This window comes from Lontra canadensis, unplaced genomic scaffold (assembly GCF_010015895.1).
Source record: "Lontra canadensis isolate GAN:19392208 unplaced genomic scaffold, GSC_riverotter_1.0 scaffold43, whole genome shotgun sequence".
NCBI classification, from domain to species: domain Eukaryota; kingdom Metazoa; phylum Chordata; class Mammalia; order Carnivora; family Mustelidae; genus Lontra; species Lontra canadensis.
This window is the reverse complement of record NW_022631037.1, coordinates 12,837,249-12,862,741: the sequence shown is the minus strand read 5'-3', so window position 1 is coordinate 12,862,741 and position 25,493 is coordinate 12,837,249. Positions and strand designations below refer to the sequence as shown.

Here is a 25,493-nt window from a genome sequence, read left to right as displayed (position 1 = left end):
GAGGGATGACCCTTCATGATGTCACCCATTCTTCAAGAGCAGCAGCTTTCCAATTTTTCAAAAAAAAAAAAAAATTCACACACGGGCGCCTGGGTGGCTCAGTGGGTTAAGCCTCTGCCTTCTCCTCAGGTCATGATCTTAGGGTCTTGGGATTGAGACCCGCATCGGGCTTTCTGCTCAGCAGGGAGACTGCTTCCCCCACCTCTCTATCTACTTGTGATCTCTGTCAAATAAATAAAGTCTTACATTCACTCACACAGATATGTAAGAAATACACATTTAGTGAAAGGGCGCTTACTATATACAATACTCTCTGCTATTTCCTGCTGAATTCTAAACACTTTGGTCGCAACCCACTAAATTGACTTCTTGACCTTCTAATGTGTCAAAACCCACAGTCTGAAAAATGCTTGTCCACAGATGTAGTTTCAGTCCTAATCATGCTGCATTTCTGCTTTCTCCTCAAAGGCCTGCCAGCCCCTCTCACCCCATGGTGTCCTCCAAAACTGGAAGACCCCTGACAGGAGATTTACCCTAACCATGAGGTGATGACACTGTCCTAGAGCAACACTATTCCAGAACCCACAGAAGTCCCCGTCACTGTCTTCCCCTAAAGGCCAGTAGCCTCTTTGGAGACTAGAGGTTGAGGACGGCTCACCGTGTGGGAGGAATGGGAACTCCATGGGCAGCTCAATCCCCCTCCCTGCTGAGGAGCCCTTCAGACGGTCCAACAGCCAGACTTCATCCCTTATGTCCTTTTTAAAAGTTGGGCAGGTCTTGCCTTCTCTCTTGTATCCTATTCCCAGAAAGCTGGGAAAGTGGCCAAAACCCCCTTCATCTCCTAGAATCACCCCATTCACTGACAGTTCAAGATCAAGTAACAAATGAGACGATCAAGTGCATGCCAGGAATCACGCCAGGCCCTTGGCACACCCTTCAAATGTCGACCGACTGTCTGCTTGCCGACAAAATGTCCACTTGATCTCCCTGGGCCTGAGTCTTAGCATTTTTGAGGGGCAGCCAGCCAACACATGACCCGGATACCTCAGCAGAATCGTGACCGACAGCGAACAGCACCCAGGGAAGCAGGCTGTGATAGTCATGTGGACCACTCAGGGTGACCAGCCCCGAGGTCACATTCGAGTGGCTGCATGGCAGCTAATGGCTGAGGGGCGCAGGCAGAATGCCCTGAGGTGCGTCCTGGAAGATGGATGAAACCCACATAGAGCAAGGAGGGGAAGGGGTGCAGGCCATGAGGCCAGAGTGGTGGGCAGAAACCCCGTCCTAGGAGCCCCATCTTGCGGGATGTGGTAGACAAGATGGAATTTCCCCCAGAGCCGTGGAAGGCGATTGGAGAGTTTCAAGTAAGAGAGTGATGTGTCCGGACACTATTCCAGAAGTTCCCTCTGACTGCGCTGCGGAGAAAAGATGGGGGGCGAGGGGGACGAGTGAGCGCAGAGCCATCAGTCATGGACAGGGGCAGCGATGCCTCCCTGGCTTACTCTAGCTAACAATCCTCTGGCCGAGGGAGGGGAAACTGAGTCTCAGCGCCTTTGTAGGTATGATGTGATGGAGTCAGAATTCAAACCCAAGACTTAACCCTTCCCGTAGCTGTGCTTCCTTAATGCTTCATGATACCGCTCACTTCCACTAAGTGTCTCTTTACCCCTGACAGCGTGGCCTGTGGGGATCATAGCTCCATTTGACGGATGGGCAAGGCTGACTGGGCAAACAGGGACCTGACCGGCTGGCCTCTGAGTCTGATCCTCATTGGGAAGAGAAAAGAGAATGCTTTACCGACAGAAACCTGGGAAGCCCTCATCTTCTCCCTGGCTGTCTGCACATCTGTTGAGTCCTCGGCATTTTCTTCTTGGGTCTCGGAGCGACTTAAGAATTCCAGAGTTTCCAATCCTTGGTGCAGGACCTTGGGCTCGGGCCATTGTGCCCATTAGCAGATGACAGGCTCCCTTGACACTCACTGACGTGGACTGAATGATGGACACTACCCATAATGACACCTGGTGGAAAGCTCCATCCCCTACCCCTGGTCACCGTCCCAGAAATTTAACTGAAAATCCCCAGATTCTCTGCCTTAGCTCAGGCCACTCTCATGGTCCTTCTACCTGCCCATGCCAGAACGGCAAGGAAATATCCCCATTCCTCTTAGTTTGACTCAAAGAGATTAGGAGTTTTCCCAAAGAAACGTTTCTCATGTGGGGCTCTCATCTGGCTGTGGGTGGAGCATGGGACTCTTGATCTCGGGGTTGTAAAGCTCGAGCCCCACATTGAGTGTAGAGATTACTTACAAATAAAATCTTAGGGCACCTGGGTGGCTCAGTGGGTTAAAGACTCTGCCTTCAGCTCAGGTCATGATCTCAGGGTCCTGGGATCAAACCTCACATCTGGCTCTCTGCTCAGCAGGGAGTCTGCTTTCCCCTCTCTCTGCCTGCCTGCCTCTCTGCCTACTTGTGATCTCTCCCTGTCAAACAAATAAATTTAAAAAATCTTAAAAAAAAAAAAGGAAATAAAATCTTTAAAAAAAGAGAGAAACGTTTCGTATGAAATAAGTGTCTGTCCTTATACCAGCACTGCTCTGTTTTGACTGGTCGTAGGTTTGAAAAATGCAAGCTTGCAATTCTGTTTCCTTCTTCAAAACTGTTTGGCTGTTCCAGGTTCCTTGTGTTTCCACAGGAATTTTTTGATAAGCTGTCAGTTTTTTCCAAAAAGACAAAAAATCAGATTTTAAAAGGAATTGTGCTGAATCTGTAGTTAGTTCAAGTTAAGAAATATTGTCATCTTAAAAACGTTAGGTCCTCTGAAACATGGTTATCTTTCCATTTATTTAGATCTTTAATCTCTTTCAGCAATGTTTTATAGTTCTCTGTCTACAAGCTTGACACTTTTGTTGTTTATTCCTAGGTGTTTCCTTAATTTTGATGCTATTATAAATAGGATTCTTTTCTTTTTTTTTTTTTTTGATTGAGGTGTAATTGACATCCATTGTTTTAGTCTCAGATGGGCAACACGAGTCCACACTTGTGTCCGTGGTGAAATGGTTGCCACAGTAATTAACATCTGTCACTAGTTAACATCTTTCACAATACGTAGTCACAGAATCGTTTTCATAGGATTATAGCTTTACAGGATCTACTCTTAGCAACTTTCAAAGATGCAACACAATATTATTAACTATGGTTATCATGCCCTGCGTGATCCCGATGACTTATTTATTTTGTAATTGAAATTTTGTAACTTTTGACCCCTCTACCCATTTTACCCACCCCCGATCCCCCACCTTTGGCAACCACCAATCTGTGCTCTATATCTATGAGCTTATTTTTTGTTTGTTTGGCCGGGTTTTTTTTGTGGTTGAGATTCCACATATAAGTGCAGTCATATGATATTTGTCTTTCTCTGTCTCACTTATTTCACTTAACGCCCTGGACATCCATCCATGTTGTTGCAAATGGCAAGATTTCATTCCTTTCCATTGTCGAATAATATTCCATTGTATACATAACACCACATATTCTTTGAGATTGGAATTGTTGCGATAGGCATTGGGTGCATGTAATTTTCCAAGTCGGTGTTTTCATTTCCTTGGGATAAATACCCAGAAGTGGAATTACTGGGTCATATGGTATTTCTATTTCAAATTCTTTGAGAAACATCCCTACTGTTTTCCATTGTAACTGCACCAGCTTACATTCCCACCAAGATTTTCTTTTCTTAAGATAAACAAAAAATCTGGGGTACCTGGGTGGCTCAGTCAGATGCTTAAGTGTCCAACTCTTGATTTTGGCTCAGGTCATGATTTCAGGGTCCTAGGATCAGGCTCCCCACTCTGGGATGTCCGCTTGTCTTTCTCTCCCTTTGCCCCTGCCCCACCGCTCGCACTCTTTCTCTCAATAGATAAATAAGTCTTTTTAAAAAATCTTCCAAAATTATTCCAAATTTAGTATTTACCTCGATTTCTAATACAATCATATTTATGAGTATCCTTAACTTAAATTTAAAAGAGACTAAATTCACATCACATACAATTAACTTTTTTAAATGTACGATTCAGTGGTCTTTAGCATATCCACAATGTTGTCCAACCACCAGCTCTCTCGTTTCCAAACTTTTTTAATCACCCCATAAAACACTCCATAGCCATTAAGCAGTCTCTCCCATTCCCCACCATTCCCCATTCCCTAGTAACCTCTAATCTGTCCCTATGGGTTTGTTCACTCTGGATATATATCATACAAAAGAAATTGTGGAATTGTGACCTTTCTTCTCTTAGTATAATTTTTTCAAGTTATCTAAGTTGTAACATGTACCAGTACTTTGTTCCTTTCATGGAACAAACAGTACAGCATTTCATAGTATATATTTGATTTATTTCTCTCTTTATCCATTGATTTATCTCTTTATTTATCTCTTTATCATGATTTATTTATCTCTTGATTTTATTTATCTCTTTATCTATTTATGGACATGATTTATTTATCTCTTTATCTATTGATGGACAATTGTCTTGTTTCTACCTTTTGGTTATTTTGAATAATACTGCTATAGACATTCATGTTCCAGTTTCCCTGTGGATGTATTTTTTCGTTTCTCTTGGGGATATACCCAGGCATGGCATTGCCAGGTCCTATGGTAATTCTAGGTTTAATATTCCGAAGAACTGATGAACTATCTTCTACAGCAACTGTGCTAGTTTACATTCTCACCAGCGTCCCTATTTCTCCACGTCCTTACCAACACATGCTGCGTTCTATTCTCTTGACTTAAGCTTTCCTAGTGGGTGTGAAGTGGTATCTCACTGTGGCTATAATTTGCATTTCCTTAATGAGACACAAAAATAGAAAAATGAAGGAGATTAATTTAAAAATTATAAAATTAATAAAACCAGAAGTTGCTTCTTGGAAAAGATTTAGCTGTCTCTTTTCTTCTTGGCCAGTCTAGCTAGATATTTGTCAATTTTGATGACCTTTTCTAAGCATCAGCTTGTAGTCTTATTGATTTTCTCCATTTTTTCCTATTTTCTATTTCATTTATTTCCACGCTTATCTTTATGATGTCTTTCTTTCGGCTTGCTTTGCGTTTAGTTCGCTCTTCTCTTTCTAGTATCTTAGGATGAAAGTTTAGGTTACTGACTTGAAATCTTTCTTCTTTTCTAATACAGACATTGAGAGCTATAAGTTTCCCTTGAAACGCAGTTTTGGCTACATCCCATGTACTTACACATGTTGTGTTTTGGCTTTTGTTCATTTTAAGATATTTCTAATTTCCCCTGTGGTTTCTTCTTTGACCCACCGATTATTTAGGAGGGAAGTTTTCTATTTCTACATATTTATGAACTTCCAAACATTTCTTCTGTACTAATTTTTTTAAGTTTATTTATTTATTTATTTATTAAGATTTTATTTATTTTATTTGACAGAGATCACAAGTAGGGAGAGGCAGGCACAGAGAGAGGAAGGGAATCAGGCTCCCTGCTGAGCAGAGAGCCCTATGCGGGGCTCGATCCCAGGACCCTGGGATCATGACCTGAGTGAGCTGAAGGCAGAGTCTTAACCCACTGAGCCACCCAGGCGCCCCTCTTTTTTTTTTTTTTTTAATATTTTATTTATTTACTTGAGAGAGAGCGCGAGAGAGCACAGAGGGAGAGGGAGAAGCAGGCTTCCTGCTGAGCAGGAAGCCTCACGCGGGACTCGATCCCAGAACCCTGAAATCATGACCTAAGCTGAAGGCAGCTGTTAAACTGACTGAGCCACCCAGGTGCCCCTAGTGCATCTTTTTGGTTCCCTGTTTCGTTTACAGTGTTTTTTTTGAATTATCTTCTTGGGTTTCCCCTGGGCATTACAATTAGCAGCATCTTCACTTAACACGATGTAGTTTTATAGTTTGGAGTTTGCCTGGGTGGTTCATTCAGAACCTGAAGAATGTGCGACTCTTGATCTCAGGGTCATGGGTTCGAGTCACACATTGGGTAGAGTGATTACTAAGATAAATAAATAAATAAACTTAAAAAAATAAACAATACTGAGTTAATTTTAATAGTGTATAAAAATTTTGCTTCAGTCTAGCTCCATTTCCTCCCCGCACCTTCATACAATTAACTGTCATACAGATCTCATCTGTACAGGTTGTAAGCCTGTCGACACAGTTTTATAAACATTGCTTTATGCAGTTGCCTTTTTTTTTTTAAAGTATGGGCTTGAAATTTCATTTTATTTTAAAGTAGGCTCCATGCCCAATGTGACGCTTGACCTCAAGACCCCGAGAGTATTTCTCCTGGGGCAAGCCTGCTAATGACAAACTGTTTTTCTTTCCTGGAGATGTCTTCATTTCTCTTTGTTTTTGGAGAGCAAAACCTACTACCAAAGCCCACTAGAGCCCGGCGAAGGTGGCCCAATGGGGGGCTTAGACTTATCCTGGCTCCACCAGCTTATTAGCTGTGTGAACTTGCACAGGTCCAGTCACTTCTCTGTGCCTCAGTTTCCTGCTACATAAAATGGAGATAACAGTGTGTGGAGCTCATTTGCCAAACAAAAACAACCTGGAGGTGGGGGAGGGTAGAGAAAGGAAGGAGGATTCAGTGCCTGAGCTCTGCTCTACCCAGCTTCAGGGCTCTCCCCTAGATTCTCCTGAATGAAAGTCACCTGCTCTTCCTACAGGATACTACGCTCATCAGAGGCAGCCTGGAAGTTGGCAGAGGCACCTCTAGCACCACGACATTGAAGGAAGCCCATCCCATGTTGTAAACTTACACGTGTGGGGTAAGGCAATGGGTAAAACCCACTCTTGTTCTCCTTGGATATTGCCTGGGCCTGGAGTGATGCCCGGGGTCAGGATGGGCCTATCAGTGCCCTGGGTCTTGCCCAAGCTTCCTGTCTGCTGGGCAGTAGCTCTGGACCATTCTGAAGGTCTTGAGAAAGAGGATGGTGGGCATCTACCCTGCCTTTGGAGGAATCCAGAAAGCACATGGAAACCTCTTGCAGCAATGACCGTCAGCCACCCTTCGGGCTTGTATTTTGCTCCCATGTCATTGCTCATACGAGTCCCCAAGGATACCCACAGAGCCAGCAGGAGGCATAGGTGCCCCCATTCCAGCCCCATCCCCCTTCCCCAACACAGCCCCACTCCTGCCCTTCCCTCCGTCCCCCTTCCTTTCCGAAACAAGCCACACAGCTGATTCGTGCCTCAAGGAAGGCCATTTATTTCCAAGATAGAGACTATACTTTTAAGACAGGACTTTTCAGAAGCAGGAAATCTTAGTTGTCGCCTAGAGAGGTGTGTCAAGGACACAGTGAAAGGAGACATGCGTACGTGGGGGCAGAGGCTTATCCAACACTGTTACAACACTTTTTTAAATGAGCAAAACATCTTTAAAAATCCTTATAAATTCTTTATAATATGTTACACATTTAGAGACAATATTTACAATAAAAGGATGAGGGAGGGAGGAGAGAGAAATCTACTTTACAGCAAATCTTTGCATAAAACAAGAGGACCGACAGACGTGGCAATGGGGTTCACAACCCCGCCCGGGCTCCCTGGAATAAGTGAGGGCATGTGTGGGGAGGCCTGGTGGTCTGAGGTCTATTTACAGAGTGTGGGGAGAAGAGGGGGCTGGGTCCCGCCCATCCTGAAGGAACAGCCCAGCTCAGATCCCATAAATCAGTGTGTGTGTGTGGTGTGTATGTGTGTGTGGTGTGTGAGAAAAAGGGAGGGAAGGAGAATGAGAGAAAGAGAGGGAATGAGACACCAGGGATGTTTCCTACGCCCCCTCCAGGGAAGAAGGTGGGGTCTGTGTGCCTGAGTTGTGGAAGAAGCAGGCACATCTGGAAGAAGGACAAGGCAGGCAAGGGAGGTTGGGGGGGGGGCACTGGCAGCTAGCTCCCCATGGTCAACACACTTAGTGAGGGTGGTTTCCAGGTTGGCAAAAAGTTGGTAAGGGGAGTAAGCCTGGGAAGAGTCTCAGTCCTGCCTCTGTGGAGTGGCCCTGACTTCCTTCCTCGGCTCTGACAAACAGCAGAGGGCAGGATCCCCGAGGCAGCAAAGGTAGGGAGCCCCGCTGTGATGCGTGTGGTGTGGCCGGTGGGGGAACGAAGGAGTGGCAGAAGTTGCTACCAAAACACCTTCTGACGGTGACTAGCGCACTGCCACACAGGCTCTCCCTCCCCCGTGGACACCCTCCATCTCCTCTCCCCGGACAGATATACACTCCCTTCCCTCAGCAAGGAGCTAGGAGCTAACGGCAGGGGCAGAGGAAAGGAGCCGAGAGCCAGCATCACCCCGCGTCTTTCCTTTAGTCTGAGACTTGGCGGTTCCCTATCCGCATCCCATGGCCAACAGGGGTCTCTAGGTGCAGACACAGAAGGGCCCAGAAGAGCCCACTCTGTCACCGAGCCCCCAGCAGCCTGTCCCCTCCAGTGTCCCCTCCCGCCCCCGCCTCGCTCGGCCAGGCCTTCTAGCCGGCCCACCTCCTACCGATCCCCGCACACAAACTAGACAGACGCGGCCTGCAGCGCCAGACGCAGCGGGGTGGGGTGGGGGGACGAAAGAAGAGGCGCAAGCCAGAGAAGACTGGGGGAGGGGAACCGAGCGGGGGGGGGGGGCTGGTCACAGACACTGATGGAGGCGCGAGGCGGCCGAGCGGCGCGAGGGCTGGCTCTGCAGGGCCCCCGGGTCCCCGGGCGGCAGCGAGGCCGCGGACGACGGGGCCCGCGCCTTGGTGGACTCCAGGCTGCTGAGGCCTGAGTCCTTGTTGTCGTTGTGTGCCCGAGGGCCAGCGGGCTCCGAGGGACCGCCGCCGCCGCCCAGTTCCTTCCACTCGTTGAAGTTGAGGTCGGTCAGCGGGCTCTGCACCACCACCGTGTGGCGCCGCCAGCTGCTCCGGCGCCGCCGCGTCTCGGGCGACAGCGGTCGCCTCAACCGCACGGCCAGCATGTCGTCGGCAGTGCCGCGGAGGCGCAGCCGAAGCGCCTCGATGCGCGACGGCCGCGAGCTCAGCGCCGCCATCGCCGCGGCCGCCGGGGGGCGCAGCGACTCCTGGCTGCTGGACGAGGCCGAGCCCGGCGGCTCCGCGGCGCGCACCCCGCCGCGCCCCGCGCTCGCGTCCCCGCCCGCGCCCTCGCCATCCGGGCGGCCTCGGGCCAGGCGGCGGCGCGCCAGCGTGTCGCAGGGCATGAGGCGGTGCGAGCTGAAGGACGGCCGGCGCGCCGGGCGCCCCCCGGGCCCCGCGCCGGCCTCCGTGTCCGTCTCCACGTGGCTCAGCTCGCTGCGCTCATCGTCCGCCTCGTCCCCCGCGCCCGGCCGCCGGCCCCCGGCGCCCGAGCACACGCTGCGGTCCATGGTGGACAGGGTGGAGTAGCCCGAGACGATGGAGCGCGTGTCCGCGGCCGGCCGCTCGTCCGGCGCCGCGGGGGGGCTGAGGCGGCCGGGGGCCTCGGGGGCGGCGGCGGCGTCGGCGGCGCCCGGCAGCGGTCCCTCCCGCTGGTCCCGCGGCCCCGGCGCCGGCGCCTCGGGCTTGTGCACTTCCTGCTCCGAGTCGTCGTCGGTGCTGCTGCCCAGCCCCCGCGCCTCCCGCCGTTTCTTCCGCTTGCGGTTGACTGCCGAGATGAAGGAGATCGCCAGCATCTCCCGGGCGTACGGCTCCTTCTTGGGGGCCCACGAGCCCTGCGCGGGAGACAGGTCAGAATGCAGGAGGCGCCCCCGCACCGGGGTCCGGCCCCGCGCTCCCTCCCTCGGCGGCCTCGGGACCGTTCTCCCCAGACGGCAGTGCCGGCAGCAGCGTCACTACCCACTCGGGAGCCGGCCAACCCTCGGCACCCGCTCTGGCTTCAGTCCAGACTCTCCGCTCTTTCCTGTGAGCTGGGAGCCGGTCCCTCACCTCCGCCCACCTTCCACTCTGTTCCCCATGCCCAGCGCTAGAGAAATCCTTGTGGACGCGGCTCTGGTGATAATAGCCTCTCGAGAGGGAATACACTTGACAGTTTGAACCCATTTCACAGAGACTGTCCTGGGTGATCATCCCCAGACCCTGGCGGGCACCTCCCTCTGACCGCAGCTTCCACCCCCTCCACCGCCACTCACTCCCACTTGGGAAACCTGCCTTTGCACCTACTCTGTATGTACGGGCCTCTCCAGGGCAATGCACCTAAGTTCACTTCCCTTTCCCAACGGCAGCCCACGGGCTGGCATTTCAGCCAGTCCATCAGTGTGCCACCCACAACCCGCAGCCCCACATCAATCCAACCACCAGCTCTGCTGCCAGGAGTGGCCACACGAATTTGCTCCAAAACAGTGATTCCCAACCCCACACTGGGCAACTTCCTGCCCGTTCTCGCTAAGTCCTGTGGGTGTTTTCTGGTCCTAGCCTTCCGTGGTGCCCCAGCAGATCCCATGCTGCCCGTCACTGGCCAACACCCAACTATCCCTTGAACCCCAGAACTCTTCTTCCAACGGCAAATTCGTCTCCAGCAAAGTGTCTGCAGGCACCCGAAACTCTCCTCTCCCCAACTGAACTATGCTCCCTACCCCCGACCCCAAGCCACCTGCATTCATGTTCCCCACCTTGAGGGGATTCTCTGCCTCCTGCCTCTCCCCTGCTTCTTCTCGATCCTCCCAAAGTGACTCCCAAAGCCAGCCCATCCTCACCATCCTCTTTCCAGGCCCTCACTCTGCCTTCTCTGGACCTTTCTGCCCTCTCCTTATAGGACTCCCCGCCTCTACCCTTCCCTTACCCCTGTCCCTCATCCTCTAGAGCAATCAGCCCTTCTAAGACTAGGTGGGAGTCTGGTCACCACCACACTCTGCAGGGCCCCTTCACCCCCACCAGAATGAAGCCCAGACACAAGGCCCTTCACAATCTGGTCCCAACTTTCCCAGCCTAGGGCCTTCCCTAACCCAACCCCAACCCCAACACAGCCTTCACTTGGGCGATGCCCACCTGCCAGACCCCCCTGCATTTTAACACTGGCAGCCCTTAGCCGCTGCCCCCCAGCCCCCCCTACTTGCCGGGTGAGCTCTAAGTCCTCCATGCGGCCACCTCGCAGCCCTCGCCTTGTCCTTTGAAAACACAGCTGCACCTGCTCTTCTCCCATCAGGATGGACCTGTTTCCACATCATCTGCATCAAACTCTGAGTTCCTTGAGAGCAAGGTCTGTGGCGTATTTCTGTTTGCATCCCTGACCCCTAGCGCCATGCCTGGCCCATAGCAGGCGTTCAGTAAATGTCAAGTGAAGGGACAAAGGGATGAAGGCAGTCCCTTTGACACAGGTGGCCCTGCGGACGCAGAGGCTGGAATTGCTCCCCCTGCTGGGCTGGAATGGCCTGCTCGGTGACTCCCTCCTCCAAAGCCACCGCCCACTTCAGCCACAGCGTAATACTGAATGGAGACCCAGAGATGCCTTGCGTGGCGCCCCCCCCCCCCCGCCACCTACGTGCTCTCTCTCACATCAGCTGGTTCTGAGAAAGCCAAAACGTGCCAGGCAGTCAGGATTCAGAGGCACGGGGCTCCCTGGCCGTGGCCATCAACAGGGCTCCCGAAGGCAATCCCTGGAGCTGGGCCTTGGGGCAGCACGATGTGATCACCCCGAGGCACAGGGTGGTCAGTGCCACTTCGACTGGCCGATGCTCTCAGAGTGACTTGAGAGGCCACTAGGACCACCCGATCAAATATCCTCTCTCCCTGCTAGCTGTAGAAGCAGTGAGGTCGCAATGGTCCCTTCCAGGAAGGCAGAGGTCAGGACACGTACAGAAAGGTCAAGAGGTCAGCCCTGGGAAGCCAGGAGGCGAGCAGGAGCAAATGGGTGGAAGTAACATGGAGCTGGGTTCGGGTCACGGTAATGAACTTGCTCCCCATTACACAGTTTTCTGACGGGGTGAGTGCCCCACAGGTGTGCAGTCAGAAGTTCTGTGGAGAGGCTGCAGGGACCTCTGTCCTAGACTAAAGCAGCCTTCTTTCTTTCTGTCCAGGACATTCTTCTTTTTTTTTTTTTTTTTTTTTTTAAAGATTTTATTTATTTATTTGACAGAGAGATCACAAGCAGGCAGAGAGGCAGGCAGAGAGAGAGGGGGGAAGCAGGCTCCCTGCTGAGCAGAGAGCCCGATGCGGGCCTCGATCCCAGGACCCTGAGATCATGACCTGAGCTGAAGGCAGAGGCTTTAACCCACTGAGCCACCCAGGCGCCCCATTCTTCTTTTTCTCTTTCTTTCTTTTTTGTTTGTTTGAGAGAGCGAGAGAGCATGCAAGCAGGGCAGAGGGAGAGAGACCCCCAAACGGGTTCTATGCCCAGCGCAGAGCCCACCATGTGGCTCTATCTTATGACCCCGAGATCACGAAATCAAGAATTTCCCTGAGCCGAAATCAAGAGTTGGACGCTTAACCAACTGGGCCCCCCAGGCTCCCCCGCAACCTAGTACATTCATCTGATATGTAATGAGCACCTGCTTGGTGTCGGGCACACTGGGCTCACTGGGACCTGGCCAGTGCTTAGAGACCCAGACCAAAATGAGTCTGGTTTGATCACCAAAGTTTAGTGATTTCACCCACTACTGCGGACAGAATTGTGTCCCTCTCCCTGACTCCATCTGCCGAAGTGAGCCCCGACCCCTAGTGTATTTGGAGACAGGGCCTTTGGGAGGGAAGGCAGTCACACCCTGATGGCAGCATTAGTACTGTGACACAAAGAGACGCCACGGAGCATGTGCGATTGCTTTCTCTCTGCTCTGTGAGGACACAGTGAGAAAGCGGCCAACCACAAGACAGGAAGAGAGCTTGCAGCAGAAACTGACCATGCTGACACCTTGATCTTAGACATCTAGCCTTAAGAACTGTGACAAAAGAGATGTCTGTTTTATAAGCCACCCCATATGTGGCATTTGTCACGGCAGCCCACGCTAAGACAACCCCCTTGGCTATCCAGCTCTACTCTAACAGCTGGACAGCCGTGCTGGCCTCACGGGCTCTGTGTCAGAGGCCGGGCTCTGGAGTAGGCAGGACTAGCTGACTGTGAGGACTGGTTCGGAGAATCAGCTTTGGGTTCATCAATTTTTCTCAACTGTTTCCAATTTCATTGATTGATGCTCTTGTCTTTATTATTTCCTTCCTTCTGCTTGCTTTGGGCTCTCCAAAAAACCTAGTTACTTGTAGCAGACATATCTGCTGGTTCCCATATCCCCATTTATGGGGATAAATACCAGGCCTCATTTATAGGTGAGGAAGTGAGGGTCACAAAGAAGTTAAGCAACTTGCCTGATGTCCCGAAGCTACGGAACGCTGGAGCCAGGACTCAGACCCAGGACTGCTGTGCTTCTGACCCCTGGGCGCACTGCCTGCCCCCGCCCCACCCCCGGCCGCCTAACTCCCAAGCCAGAGCCTTCTCTTCCCCCAGACACCTCCCGCAGCACTGCCAAGGTCGGCAGCTTCTCCACTGACCTCGTACACACAGTCCTTCCCACCTGCCTTCCCAGGGACCAGCAACATTCCTCAGGGGCCATAAGCACTTCTCCCCCTTCCCTCGACCAGAAGCAAAGAGCGGGCTGGCCTGGACAGGGATAGAGCCTTCGGAATGGCCTTGGCACTCACCTTGGACTTGGCTGAACTGCAGGTGGTGGAATCTATTGGGGAGAGCGAGAAAGAAAAATGAAAGTTAAATTGGGGCAGGAGGAGGCTGTCTCGTGAACACAACTCCCTCTCCTCAGAGGCTTCAGAAACCGGGGAGTTCAGACACCTGAGATCTCCCCGGGTCCTGGGAGTGTGATGGGCTTCTGATGTCATTTCCTGTGGGGACAGGTATGGAGCGGCTAATGATGTCAATCACCACTTCCCTTTGAGGCAGGAAGTGACATCAGGCTGCCAGTCCCCAGACTCTCACTGGCCAGGGTCAGGGGCAAGGGGTGGGAGGGGGGACTTTTCGTTGGGCCTAGTTCTTCTCCCCGCCCCTCCTGTCCCTGTTACTCTGAAGCATTGGAGAGAAAATACCAAATACCAGACGCAATCCACAGAAACCACAATGAAACACGGCAAGTCACAGATGCTCTGGAGAAATGGAGACCACACAGTGCACAGACAGGTGGGACCTACATCCACCTCCACCCACCCCGACTCCAGGACAGGAGGAAGACGGCGGACCCCGTGTGGGATGGGGTACAGGGGCAGGCAGCAGGGGGGCGGGACACAGGAGCTAGAGTGGGCTGGTGCTTAGGGCCTTGCTGGGTTCCAGCTCCAGGCTCCATCTCAGGCTGCTCTGATGGGGCAAGGCCCCTGTTAATTATCAGAGCTACGAAGAAGAGTGAAACTGTTACATCCATGGGTCTTGGGTCCCCCTCCCTTAATATCACTGGGGTAGAGAAGGAACCAGAAACCAGTCCTGGCAGGGTCTTCTCCAGGCTGATCTAAGGACCTCCCGGGGTCTGATGGGGCAGTGGGCAGGCACGGTTAATCCACACTCTCTGGCAAGCAAGTGAGCCCTCCTCCCCAGCCCTCCCCTGCACACAGTGAGAAGAGCAGACGACCGACCACACAGTGAGACACACAGGGCAGGGGTGCGGCAGCAGGTGATTAGAAGAAACGGGGGGCTCCTCTCTGCCACCCCCACCCACCTTGTCCTCTGGCTCCCTCCTCAGCCTGCCTCTGGGAACTAGGGGTGCTGTGCAATGCCTCTGTCAGAGCCAGGAGCCGTCAAAATACGAAGGGGGACCCACCCATGGGGCGGGACAAGTTAGTGCCTTAAGCCAAGGAGGGACTGCGTGGGGCTGCTCTGCTACAAGGCTCAGCGCCCAGAAACAGGACATAGGGGCTGAGTGACCAGGGGTTCTGGTTTTAGACACAGGAAGAGCCAGCCCTGGGAGGCAACTGAGGCAGGAGCTGTGGCTATAGAGGGGCTTCTCGGGGGGCGACATCCCCTGTGTCTAGACAGGCTGGGTCCCCTTTCCAGCTAAGACTCCCCCTCTGGACAACCCGAGGTAGCCAGGCTCGGCACAGAGAGAAGGCCAGAGCCTGGGGAATGTGGGGGGCAACCTGTGGTGCTCAGACTTCCCCGCAAGGGGATAGGATCTGCCTCCAACAAACGCCTCCTTCCTCCTGAGAAGGGGCCTTCAGCCGGGAGGGTTAGGGCGGGGGTAAGCTGTTAACAAGCGTGGGGAGCTGGTATGTCACGTCGATGTGTTCACAGTCTGGGACCTTTCTGCCTGCCCCTCGGGCCTGCCCAGCCTTCTTATAATCACCCGCCACTGTTAGTGACCGAGGCCGCAATGCCACACTGTACCCTTTAAATCTCCAACAGGTCCGCTGGAGGAGGGGAAGGAGAGAAGGGGGGGCAGGGTCCAGGGGCGGGAGGAGAGCACAGGGAGAAGAGAGAGGAGGGTGGAGGGGTGCAAGGAGAAAAGGAAGAAAAATTAAAAAGAGGAACATGCCCGGAAGGACACAGCCCCAGAGAAATAAAAAGCTCAGGAAGGAAACCAGTGAAGGAGGGCAAACAAAGCCCCTACCCAGCCCCGGGGGCAGCTGAGCAGACATGGAGGCGGGCGCACAGGCAAGCCGCACCTCCCTGGAGCGTAGATGGCCCTGCCACAGCCCAGTCTCCAGGGGACGGGGGCAGGAAAGGGCCCTGCTAGGGCAGAGCAGGGAAGCTAGGCATCTGGGACCCTGGAGAATGCAGAGTCCACCCCCGGCCCCTCCTCCCCGAGCCCCTGCACTCACCTGAACCTGGGTCTCCAGGGGGCACTGTCCTGCCAATGTTAGGCAGGAGGTACTCAATGTTGGGCACTGACTGAGGCTCCTTGTCATCCACAGGAGTCTGCAAACAGGAGAAGGGTCAGCCAGCATGCCCTCATATGGCTGGACTGTGGTCCTGCAACCTGGGGTAACTTGAAGGCGGGACAGTGACTCCTCCATCAGACTGGGGCTCACCAGGGCAGCAGGTATCTCTCTCATCTGCCAGGCACTCTTGAGGGCAGGTCCTACATGTCCCCCACTAGGCTATTTTGTGCCTTCTCCAACACCTTGATTGAACCCCCAAAGGCTGGTGCTGCTCTCTCAGCTGAAGGCAGGAGCTGTGTCTCTCCCGTCAGACTGGACCTTCCTAAGACCTGTATCTTCCACGTAAGATGGAAAGGTAGGGTTTACCTTTGCTATTGGACTCAGTTTCCTTAGGGTAAGGCTTATATCTCCCCCCTCAGACCCGGGGCTCATGAAAGCAGGGACTGTGTCTCCCATTAGATTAGAGGCTCCTGAAGAGAGGGTCAATGTTTCCTCCACCAGACTGGGAAGCCCCAAGGACAGGGACCTTGACCTGCTTGAGTCTTGCTGTCTGCCCTCTCCTGGCCCCCAGCCTGGGATGAGGGCCCACCTCAGACCAGACCCACCCCTCCCCCCGCATCACTTACTCTCTCTCCCTTGTCCTCATCATCGCTGAAGAACCAGTCTGACTGCAGAGGAGACAAAAGGAAGTGAACTCAATGTGGAAAGGTGTTGAGGGAAGACAGAGACGTGGGTCCCCAAACTGCACAGTCCAGAGGACCCCACTGAGATGTCAGAGGGAGCAGGGCGAGAGAGGGCACCAAGGTGAGGGTCTCTCCTCTTTTCAACAACCTAATTCTTGCCTGGTTACTAGAAGTTCTCAAGGGAGAGTGATGAACCCCAGGACCCAACTCCACAGACTATGAGAAACCCTGGGGGAGAGAAAAGGCTGGACCCCAGTGTGGGAGGGAAACGCAGCCTGGACTGGGAGGGGGGTTGAGATTGATAGAGGGCCGGCTCAGGGAGAGATTTGGGGCCAGCTGTCACTAGACACTGTGCAGGGCACATCCCTGCGGCTGGCTCCCAAGTACAGTGGGGGGCAGAGGCGCCATCTAGTGCCAGCTGGGGCCACTGCAGGGAGAAGGTCAGTCATGGCTGCCAGGGCTGTGTACCTCTCCCCAACCCTGTGCACCACACTGCCCAGGGGCCGCATCCCCTCCTCCCACCAGGAAAGAGAATTGTCTGGAGGGACATGTTAGGAGGTTCCCTGAGGGGCAGGCAGGCAAGTGTTTTTGCATAAATGCCAAACAACATAGACAATAAACTAAAAATCCCACTCTTAAATATATATTTTGTGAAATTTGAGAATCTTGAAGATGAAACCTTAAAAGTTTTCTGAAAAACAAAAATAGACTGCTTGCAAATGAGCAAGTGTCAGCTGTAAACTAGAACTTTTGGCTGCAGCAGACCCAAGAAGATAATATTTTCGCTGTATCGCTGGACTATGAATGTAGGAATTTGGAACCTAGATTTTTATACCCTGCTAAACTCTCACTTTGAGCATGAACTACAGCTATTCTAAGACATCAAAATGATTACCACACAAAGACTCTCTTAATTGTGTACATGAGCACGTAAAGAAATGACTCCAGGTTGGAGCAACAAGCTCTGAGAAGGATGGATAGTAGCATAGAAAAGCCCATTGTCGATCCAAGAAAGGACACTCATGCACATATACAAACAAAGTATCTCCAGGATGCGATGGATTTTGGACACAGAGGGAGAAACCAGTGACAGGGGAGAGTACACAAAGGTACTTGGCTTTTAGATGTGGTGGAAGGAAGACAATGGATATTCATGAGCTTTAGAAATGGGTCAGTGAAAAGGAAACATAAGTATGGGCTGTTATAATTGTGTGATCAAACACAGGACGGGCTTTATAAATTGCATAATTTTCCCATCAGGAAAATAAAAATCAATTCATCCAAAGCAAGGTAGGACAGACTGAAGAGAAATAAAATGAAAATGGGGTAAACAGAAAATGACACTTAAGATAGCTGAGCTAAGCCCTAACAGTAACAGAGATTAGAATCAAGCAAAGGAGCTAAACTCACTGGTTGGAAATTAAAACACGCAGAATATTTGGGGTTCCTGGCTGGCTCAGTTGGTAGAGCGTGCAACTCTTGATCTTGGGGTTGTGAGTTCAAGCCCCATGTTGGGCAGAGAGATTACTTAAAAAAAAAATACTGTTTAGGGAGTCTGAGTGACTCAGTAGGTTAAGCCTCTGCCTTGGGTTCAGGTCATGATCTCAGGGTCCTGGGATGGAGCTCTGCATTGGGCTCCCTGCTCAGCAAGAAGCCTGCTTCTCCCTCTCCCACTACCCCTGCTTGTATTCCTTCTTTCACTGTCTCTCTTACTATCAAATAAATAAATAAAGTCTTTTTAAAAATACTGTTGGTTTAAAAATAAATAAAATAAACATAAAGAAGTGGTTTGGAAGGACACATATTAACCTATTAGAGTGGGTCACTATGGGGCAGCAGAGTGGGTAGGAATGAAGGGCAGAACAAGGAGACTTGCAGGTTGATAATGACTGTGTGCCATGGACCTCAGTTATTCATCGAAATCAGGCATATTATTAACCCAAATAAGTGGCACAGAAGAGAAATAAGAAAGAGAAGAGAAAATAAGAAATCAGGCAAGATCTAGGGGAGCATGAGTAGCTCAGTCTGTTAAGCATTAACCTGCCTTCAGCTCAGGTCCTAGGATCAAGCCCTGCATTGGGCTCCCTCCTCAATGGAGAGTCTGCTTCTCTCTCTCCCTCTGCCCCTCCCCCTCACACATGTGCGCACACAAACATGTTCTCTGTCTCTCAAATAAATAAATCAATAAAATCTTTAAAAAGAATAACACAAAATCTAAAATCAGTTGTCTCAGGCTCAAGTTCACCTCAGGTAAATGACCTCTCTGAGTCTATTTCCTTATCTGCAAAATGGGCATAATAGGACTATCTACTTCTACAATTGTGGTGAGAATTAACATGAAATCCCACATGCCTACTATAAAAAAAAAAAACAAAACTAGAAATACCAACTGTTGGCAAGGACGTGGTCAGGGAGGGAACCCTCACACTCTCTTGGTGGGAATGTAAAATGGTGCAGCCACTCTGGAAACCAGTATGGAGGCTCCTCAAAAAGTTAAAAATAGAACTGCCCTATGATCCAAGGATTCCACTTCTGGGTATTTATCTGAAGGGGAAAAAAAACAAAACACCAACAAGAAAAGATACCTGCACCCTGATGTTCACTGCAGCTCATTATTACAATAGCCAAGATATGGAATTGACCTAAGTGTCTATGGGTGGAAAAATGGATAAAGAAAATGTGGTATGCCTATAAAATGGAATACTCCTCAGCCATAAAAGGAAGGAAATCTTGCCCTTTGTGACCACGGGGCAGACCTCAAGGGCACTACACTAAATTAAGTAAGTCAGACCGAGAAAGTCAAACACCATATGCTCTCACTTATACATGGAATCTAAAACAAACAGACACACAAAATCCAAGCTCAGAGGCAGATAGAACAGGTAGGTGGTTGCCAGGAGTTGGCAGGGGGAGGACCAAGGAGGTGAAGGGGGTCAGAAGGTACAAACTTCCAATTACAAAATAGATAAGTCATAAGGATGTAACAGAGCATGATGACTATAGTTGATATCACCGTCTTGTCTATTTGGAAGTTACTAAGGGAATAAATCTTAGATGTTCTCATCACAAGGGATGCCTGGGTGGCTCAGTCTGTGAAGTGTCTGACTCTTGATTTCTGCTCAGGTCATGAGCCCGGTGTCCTGGAATCGAGCCCCATGTCAGGCCCTGTGCTCAGCGGGGAATCTGCTTGAGATTCTCTCTCCCTCTCCCTCTGCCCCGCCCCCCGCTCTCTCTCACTTTCTCCCTCTAAAATAAATAAATAAATAAATCTTTAAAAAAAATTCTCATCACAGGAAAAACAACTGTAACTACGCATGGTGATGGGTGGTAACTAGACTTAACAGTGCTGATCATTTCACAATATATACAAATGTCGAATTATTATGTTGTACGCCTGAAGCTAATATAATAGCACATGTCAATTATAACTCCATTAAAAATAAATGTCTTGAGAGAGAGAGAGAGAGAGCATGTGCGCACACGGGTTGTGAGGAGGAGAGGGGCCGGGCAGAGGGACAGGGAGGGAGAGAATGTCAAGCAGATTCCACACCCAGTGTGCAGCCCAACATCATGCTCCATCATGACCCTGAGATCATGACCTGAGCCGAAATCAAGAGTTGGACATTCACCCAAGCAACCCTGTCCATTTAATTTTTTAAGATTGTATTTATTTATTTGACAGAGAGAGAGAGAGCACACAAGCAGGGGGAGAAGCACAAGAGGGAGAGGGAGAAACAGATTTCTCGCTGAGATCATGACCTGAGCCGTAGGCAGACGCTTAACTGACTGAGCCACCCAGGCAGTCCCCCATTCAAATTTTTTAAAAATAATGAAACACTGTACGTAAAGCGCTCAGTACAACATACTATTAGTGTATAATAGACATTAGCTGAAATTACAAAAAGGTGCGGTCCCCAGGGATGGGCTGAGTAGAAGGAGCCCTGAGAAGCCAGCATTTGTGGGTGCCCGAAAGTGCCGTGGGAACCCAGAGGTATGAAGGAGGCTTCCAGGCAGCCCAGAGTTCTCTGGAAGAATGCCCGCCAGCTGGTGCACACCCAGTTCCCTCTGCCTGCCATGCGTTCTCCTGTCCCTGCCTGGCTAAATTCCTTGAGGCCATTGAAGACACTGCAGGGCGACCCCACCATGGTCCCAGCCCCATACCTGGGGCAGGGTCCGGTCCTCCCATGGGGCTTCCCTGGCCATAGCCCAGAAAACGAATATCATCTTCCCTGGGCAACGCTCCTTCGGAGCAGGGCCTGGATTCCATCCCCTTGGTCCCAGCAGGTGTGCGGGGCTCAGGCGTGGAGTAATACCCGTGAGGTCAAGCATGGCGATCTTGAACCCACACACCGAGTCCTAGCTGCTAGGGGGCATCCGGGGTCTTTACAGCTATTAACTCATAGAAGCCTCCTGACTACTTCGTGAGGTAAGCACGACCGCTCTCTCTGCTCTGCAGACGAGAGAGTCAGTCACTCGTTCAAGGTCGCACAGCAGGCAAGGAGCAGAGGCAGAGGCGAACTCGGCCGGCTGGCCCCAGAACCAGAGCCCTCCGGCCCTGCCTCTCAGCCAGGGTGAGTTGGGCCCCTGGCCCCCCGGGGGACATGTGGCAAACACAGACATTTGCATTTGTCACAACCAGACAGGTGCTCCTGGCATCTAGCCAGAGATGTTGCTAACCATCCTCCAATGCAAAGGACAGCCCCCCACAAAGAATGATCTGGTTCCCAAGGTCATTAGTGCGGAGGTGGGAGCTAGTGTGCAGGAGGGATCATCACATTTTTTGGGTGAATCAAGGAACAAATGCTTCAACATTGTCTTTGTTTGGGTTTCAGGTGGCTTCGTGAACAATGCCATGGGTTGGCTGGTGACTTGCCACTGGGAAGGTGACCCCCTGGGTCTGTGCACCACCACTCCACCACGATCATGCTGTGTGACCCCGGGCATGTCGGTGCCTCTCTCTGCACCCATTTCTGCCCGCTGTGCCACACAAGGATGGGGCTCGGTGCCTTCCGGCCCCTTCCAGTGCTGCTGTCCAAGAGTTTCACGGGGGACAGGAGCCCCCAGTAGGGAGGGCAGGTGACGGCTGCGGCCTGAAACCCAGCAGGAGGTCATGTCTCCCGCGACATTCAACCACCCACTGACTGGCCACAGGCTCAGGGCCAGAGCTGGAGTGCTCCCTGCCGAAAGTCCCATCCGGCCTGCACTCATAACTACGCTGGCTCTGGACCAGAGAGACACTGGAAAACTTGGCTGGGTAGACTCCAGGGTACTCGGGGTTGGGGAGGGGAGCTCATTCCCTTGACAACTGTCCAGGCTGATTATGTCCAAGTGCCAAGGAGGCAGAGAACGGAGAGGCCCCAGTTCCAGGAGGGCCCGGGAACGAATCCCTGAGTGCGAAAGTCCAGAAGGGTAGGACCTCAAAAGCAACCCATTCATTCATTCGCTCAACAAACCCTGAGTGTTTACTATGTTGCCAGGCATGAGGCTGAACGCTGGGAAGATGACTGCGAAGGAGATAGATGTGTTCCTCCTCTGGCAACCCTGCCCAAAGGAGGGGCTACCATTGACTGGGGGACCCCCTCTTGGGGGTGTAGGGGAGGTAAATGGACACACTTTGGGACTCCTTTCTCCCAGGGAGTGCTATTCCTGGCACCAGCTGACCACAGGCCTTGGGCTTCCGGGGGCTTCCCTAGGAACCGTGGGGCCAGTCTCCCTCTCTTCCGCACTGGCCCTGGCCCAAAGCACACACTCACGGGGGCTCCAGGGGCTACCTGTTGGGCTGGGGAGCTGAACTTTTCCAAGGGAGATAAGCCATCCCAGACCGAGGCCACATGAGGATCCCTGCCCCGCCCCTCGGCCCTGGCTTCCCTCACAGCTCTGGAGCGGGCTCCCGGACTGGTGTCCCAGTGTTAGCCTGAGAACAGGCTTCCATGTTCCCTCCTGAGGCTCAGAGCCCTGACCACCCAGTAAAGAAAGGAAATAAGCAGGCAGGGCCAGTCAGCAGGACCAAGGTCTACCGCCCCACCTCATTTGGCCAGCCAAGTCAGCTCTAGTATGAACCCAGGAGTCTGACCCCCCAGTAGGGGCAGAGGGAAGCACAAACCTTGGTCACACAAAGCTGGCCTACAATCCTGGGGCTGTCATTTATTAGCTGTGTGGCTTTGAGCAAGTCATTTTGCCTCTCTGAGCACCAGCTTCCTCATCTGTAAGATGGAAGTAGCATGACCTGGTTTCCCTTCCCTAAAGCATCTGTGACATTGCAAAGGCCAAGGACCCCGTTGCCCTGGCCAGCTGCCAATCTTATTTCTCCTGGTAGGAGGGGGTCTGCTCCATCTACGGGAAGTAGGGAAATTTAAAAATGCAAAATCTATAATTGATTAAAAAAAAAAAAATCCCTGAATGCCCCAGAAGGGGGCGGTGCTGTTCTGGGTTTGGCTCTGGAGGACCAAGGCCTCCTGCGCCCCCTGCTGGCTGTTCTAGGTTCTCGTCCCATCAAAGACCGTTAACCAGAATCCTTAGAGATGGGGGCTGGGGTGCCTCCAGGCAGCCATGAGAAAGGAGGAGACCAGCCCAAAACATAGGGGAGCACAAGCGCAGGATCTGGCCTCACCCCTTGCTCTGCCCTGCCCCATTCCCCTCCCTTCTGCTGGGCATCACCCTTTGCTCCCCGAAGCTGCAGTGGGGCCGGCAAAGCAGAGCTCTGCCCCCACCCCCTACACCTGTCCACCTGTCTGCCTGTTTCTGCCAGGACAGTTCTCCTGAAGGCCATCTTCCAAAGGTGCCCCTGCACTCACCCAGTGGCTCTCCAACCCAGCAGCATCTTCCCTGACCTTCCTCTGCCCTCTGACCCTCACATGTATCTTGGAAGCTCAGGGACGAAACATCCTTGAAAGAAGGATTCTAGGCTCCATTCCTGTTTGGTCTGGAAACGCAGCCCATCGCTTCTGAAGGGCATTTGCCATTCCAGAAGCACTTGCTTATGCTGCCCGTCCTACCCACAAGGCGCGCGGGATCAAGATGGCTGCTTACGTGCTGGATCAGCGTCTCCACGATCTTATAGCGGTCCGGCATGTGGGTCACCATGTCCGCCATGTTGTCCTCAGACGTCCTCACCAGCGTTGGTCCGAAGACCAGGGCCAGGTTCCTGGGCTCCATCTGGGCAGGGGAGGAGAGCAGGTCCACGTTCACACCCCCCTGAGCTCTGACCTCCAGTCCCCCAGGCATCCCTCACTGTGGGCCCCTCACTCCCAAGGCCCAAACACATCCTGGGCTATGCCTGGCTTAGGGGATAGACTCCTCCTTGTTGGGCATGGAGATGCCTGGTAAGTAGAGCACAGGCCAGATTTCAGCCTTACTCATCCCTAGGCCTGGCAGCCAAGGGCAGTGCCCAACCTGTTCACCCACACTGTGCTAACAGTGAGAGATCCCGGAATAAGGGCCTGCTGGAGGTTCTAAGGGTATTTTAAAACTGGGAGAGTTCCTATAGTTCCATTCATTCTCCCTGCTGCAGAACCAGAAGATATAGAGGCTTGATTATAAAGATGCAATGCGGGGCGCCTGGCTGGCTCAGTCTGTAGAGCGTGTGACTCATGATCCCGGGGTTGTGAGCTCGAGCCCCACATTGGGTGTAGAGATTACTTAAAATAAAGTCTTTAAAAAAAAAAAAAAGAAAGAAAGAAAAGGAAAATGCAATGCAATGCATGGAAAATGCAATGCAAGGGATTCGAGCTAGATCCAAGGACTGATTTCCATCAGACACAGTGGGACTGTGGCTCTCTGCCTCTGGGAGACCCTCAGAAACTCAGGAGATTGTTCTCCCGGGGAGAACCCCAGAGGAGTTGGGTGGGGACAAAATGCCCTTTAAGGAGGAGGGCATGCCCAGAGGGCTTTGGGATTATCTGACCTGGAGGAGCTTAGAGTATGCTGAGAGGACCCTCTATGTTTCCTTCCCCCACATTTCGTGCCAGCGTCCCCCCACCTTGTTTTTCTCCGAGTGGTCAGCAATGGTCTTCAGATGCCCCACGAGGAATTTGAGTGTTTCATAGTAGTGTCCTGGGAGATCCCGGATCTGGGTGAGAGCAAGAAGGGACACGGGGCTGTGAGACCCTCCCCATCTTCCATCATACCCCACAAGGGTTCCCACTGCTGTATCTCGGGGGTTTAGAAACCACCCTCTAACCACCCCTGTTGGAGAGATGGAGAAACTGAGGCCCAGAGGGGAGAAGGGCCTCTCCAAGATCACAGAAGGAACTGGCGGCACTGGACTCCGGGCCTCGCAGGGCAGTGGTGCTCCCCCAGCCTAGTCTGCCCGTTGCCTAAGGGTGTCCCTGCCCTCTTACCAGCTTCCGGAGCCTCTTCAGCCGCTCTCTTGAGTCTTCGATGCGATTGGCCTCGATGAAGTCGTTGTATTTGTCTAGAACACAGTGAAGACTATTTAGAGAGGCAGGAGGCAGTCCCTTTTCCAACTCTCAGGGGGTGCTGCTTCGAAGCTGAGGAGGCCCAGACTGTTTCAGTTCGGGGGGAGCTCCGTGGCCTCATGTCCACGTAACCAAATCCACGACAGCGACACTCAGGCGTGTACCTGACCTGGGCTAGCCCAGGTGTGTGTGTTTGGGAAGCAGTAAGACCCGAGCTGCATGTTGATACTGGAAGAGGGGTCCTTGCCCCAGCGTCTGGGACAAAGACACCACAAGGTCAGAAGAAAAGGTTACCTAGAAAGAGGGAGGGCCCTTTTAGCCTCCAGACGCCCACCCCACCTGGGTCAAGAGGTCCCCAGAAGAAGACCAAGGGGAGCTTTAAAAAAATGGAACATGGTAAGTTTATTCTAAAATCCATCTGATGAGTAAATGCATAAGGATAGCTGAGGACAACTTGTAAAGGAAAAATGACGAGGGGGGACGTACCCTCTGAGATACTGAAACGTACTTAAAACCCAGCACTGCTTAGAGCTGTGTGGGACTCACAGGGAGAGCTGACCAAGGATGAGGACACAGAGAGGAGGAGAAGAGGCCTCGTGGATGTTTACTACGTGACAAAAGCAGTATTTC

The 25,493-nt window shown here is 52.0% G+C and overlaps 1 protein-coding gene across 5 annotated transcripts in view; it reads right to left on the bottom strand.

The window, feature by feature from the left end:
• Positions 1–8,429: 8,429 nt before the first annotated feature.
• The window catches only part of ARHGAP23 (Rho GTPase activating protein 23), a 77,260-nt gene continuing 60,196 nt past the window's right edge, over positions 8,430–25,493 (bottom strand). For all 5 annotated transcript variants that reach the window (XM_032871425.1, XM_032871423.1, XM_032871424.1 and 2 more), the window contains 7 exons: positions 24,786–24,859; positions 24,425–24,514; positions 23,476–23,601; positions 16,390–16,431; positions 15,704–15,800; positions 13,589–13,620; positions 8,430–9,675 (listed from right to left, as the gene is read on the bottom strand). In XM_032871425.1, coding sequence (XP_032727316.1) covers positions 8,620–9,675; positions 13,589–13,620; positions 15,704–15,800; positions 16,390–16,431; positions 23,476–23,601; positions 24,425–24,514; positions 24,786–24,859 — 1,517 coding nt within the window. In that variant the 3' untranslated portion in view covers positions 8,430–8,619. The remainder of the gene's footprint in view (positions 9,676–13,588; positions 13,621–15,703; positions 15,801–16,389; positions 16,432–23,475; positions 23,602–24,424; positions 24,515–24,785; positions 24,860–25,493) is intronic.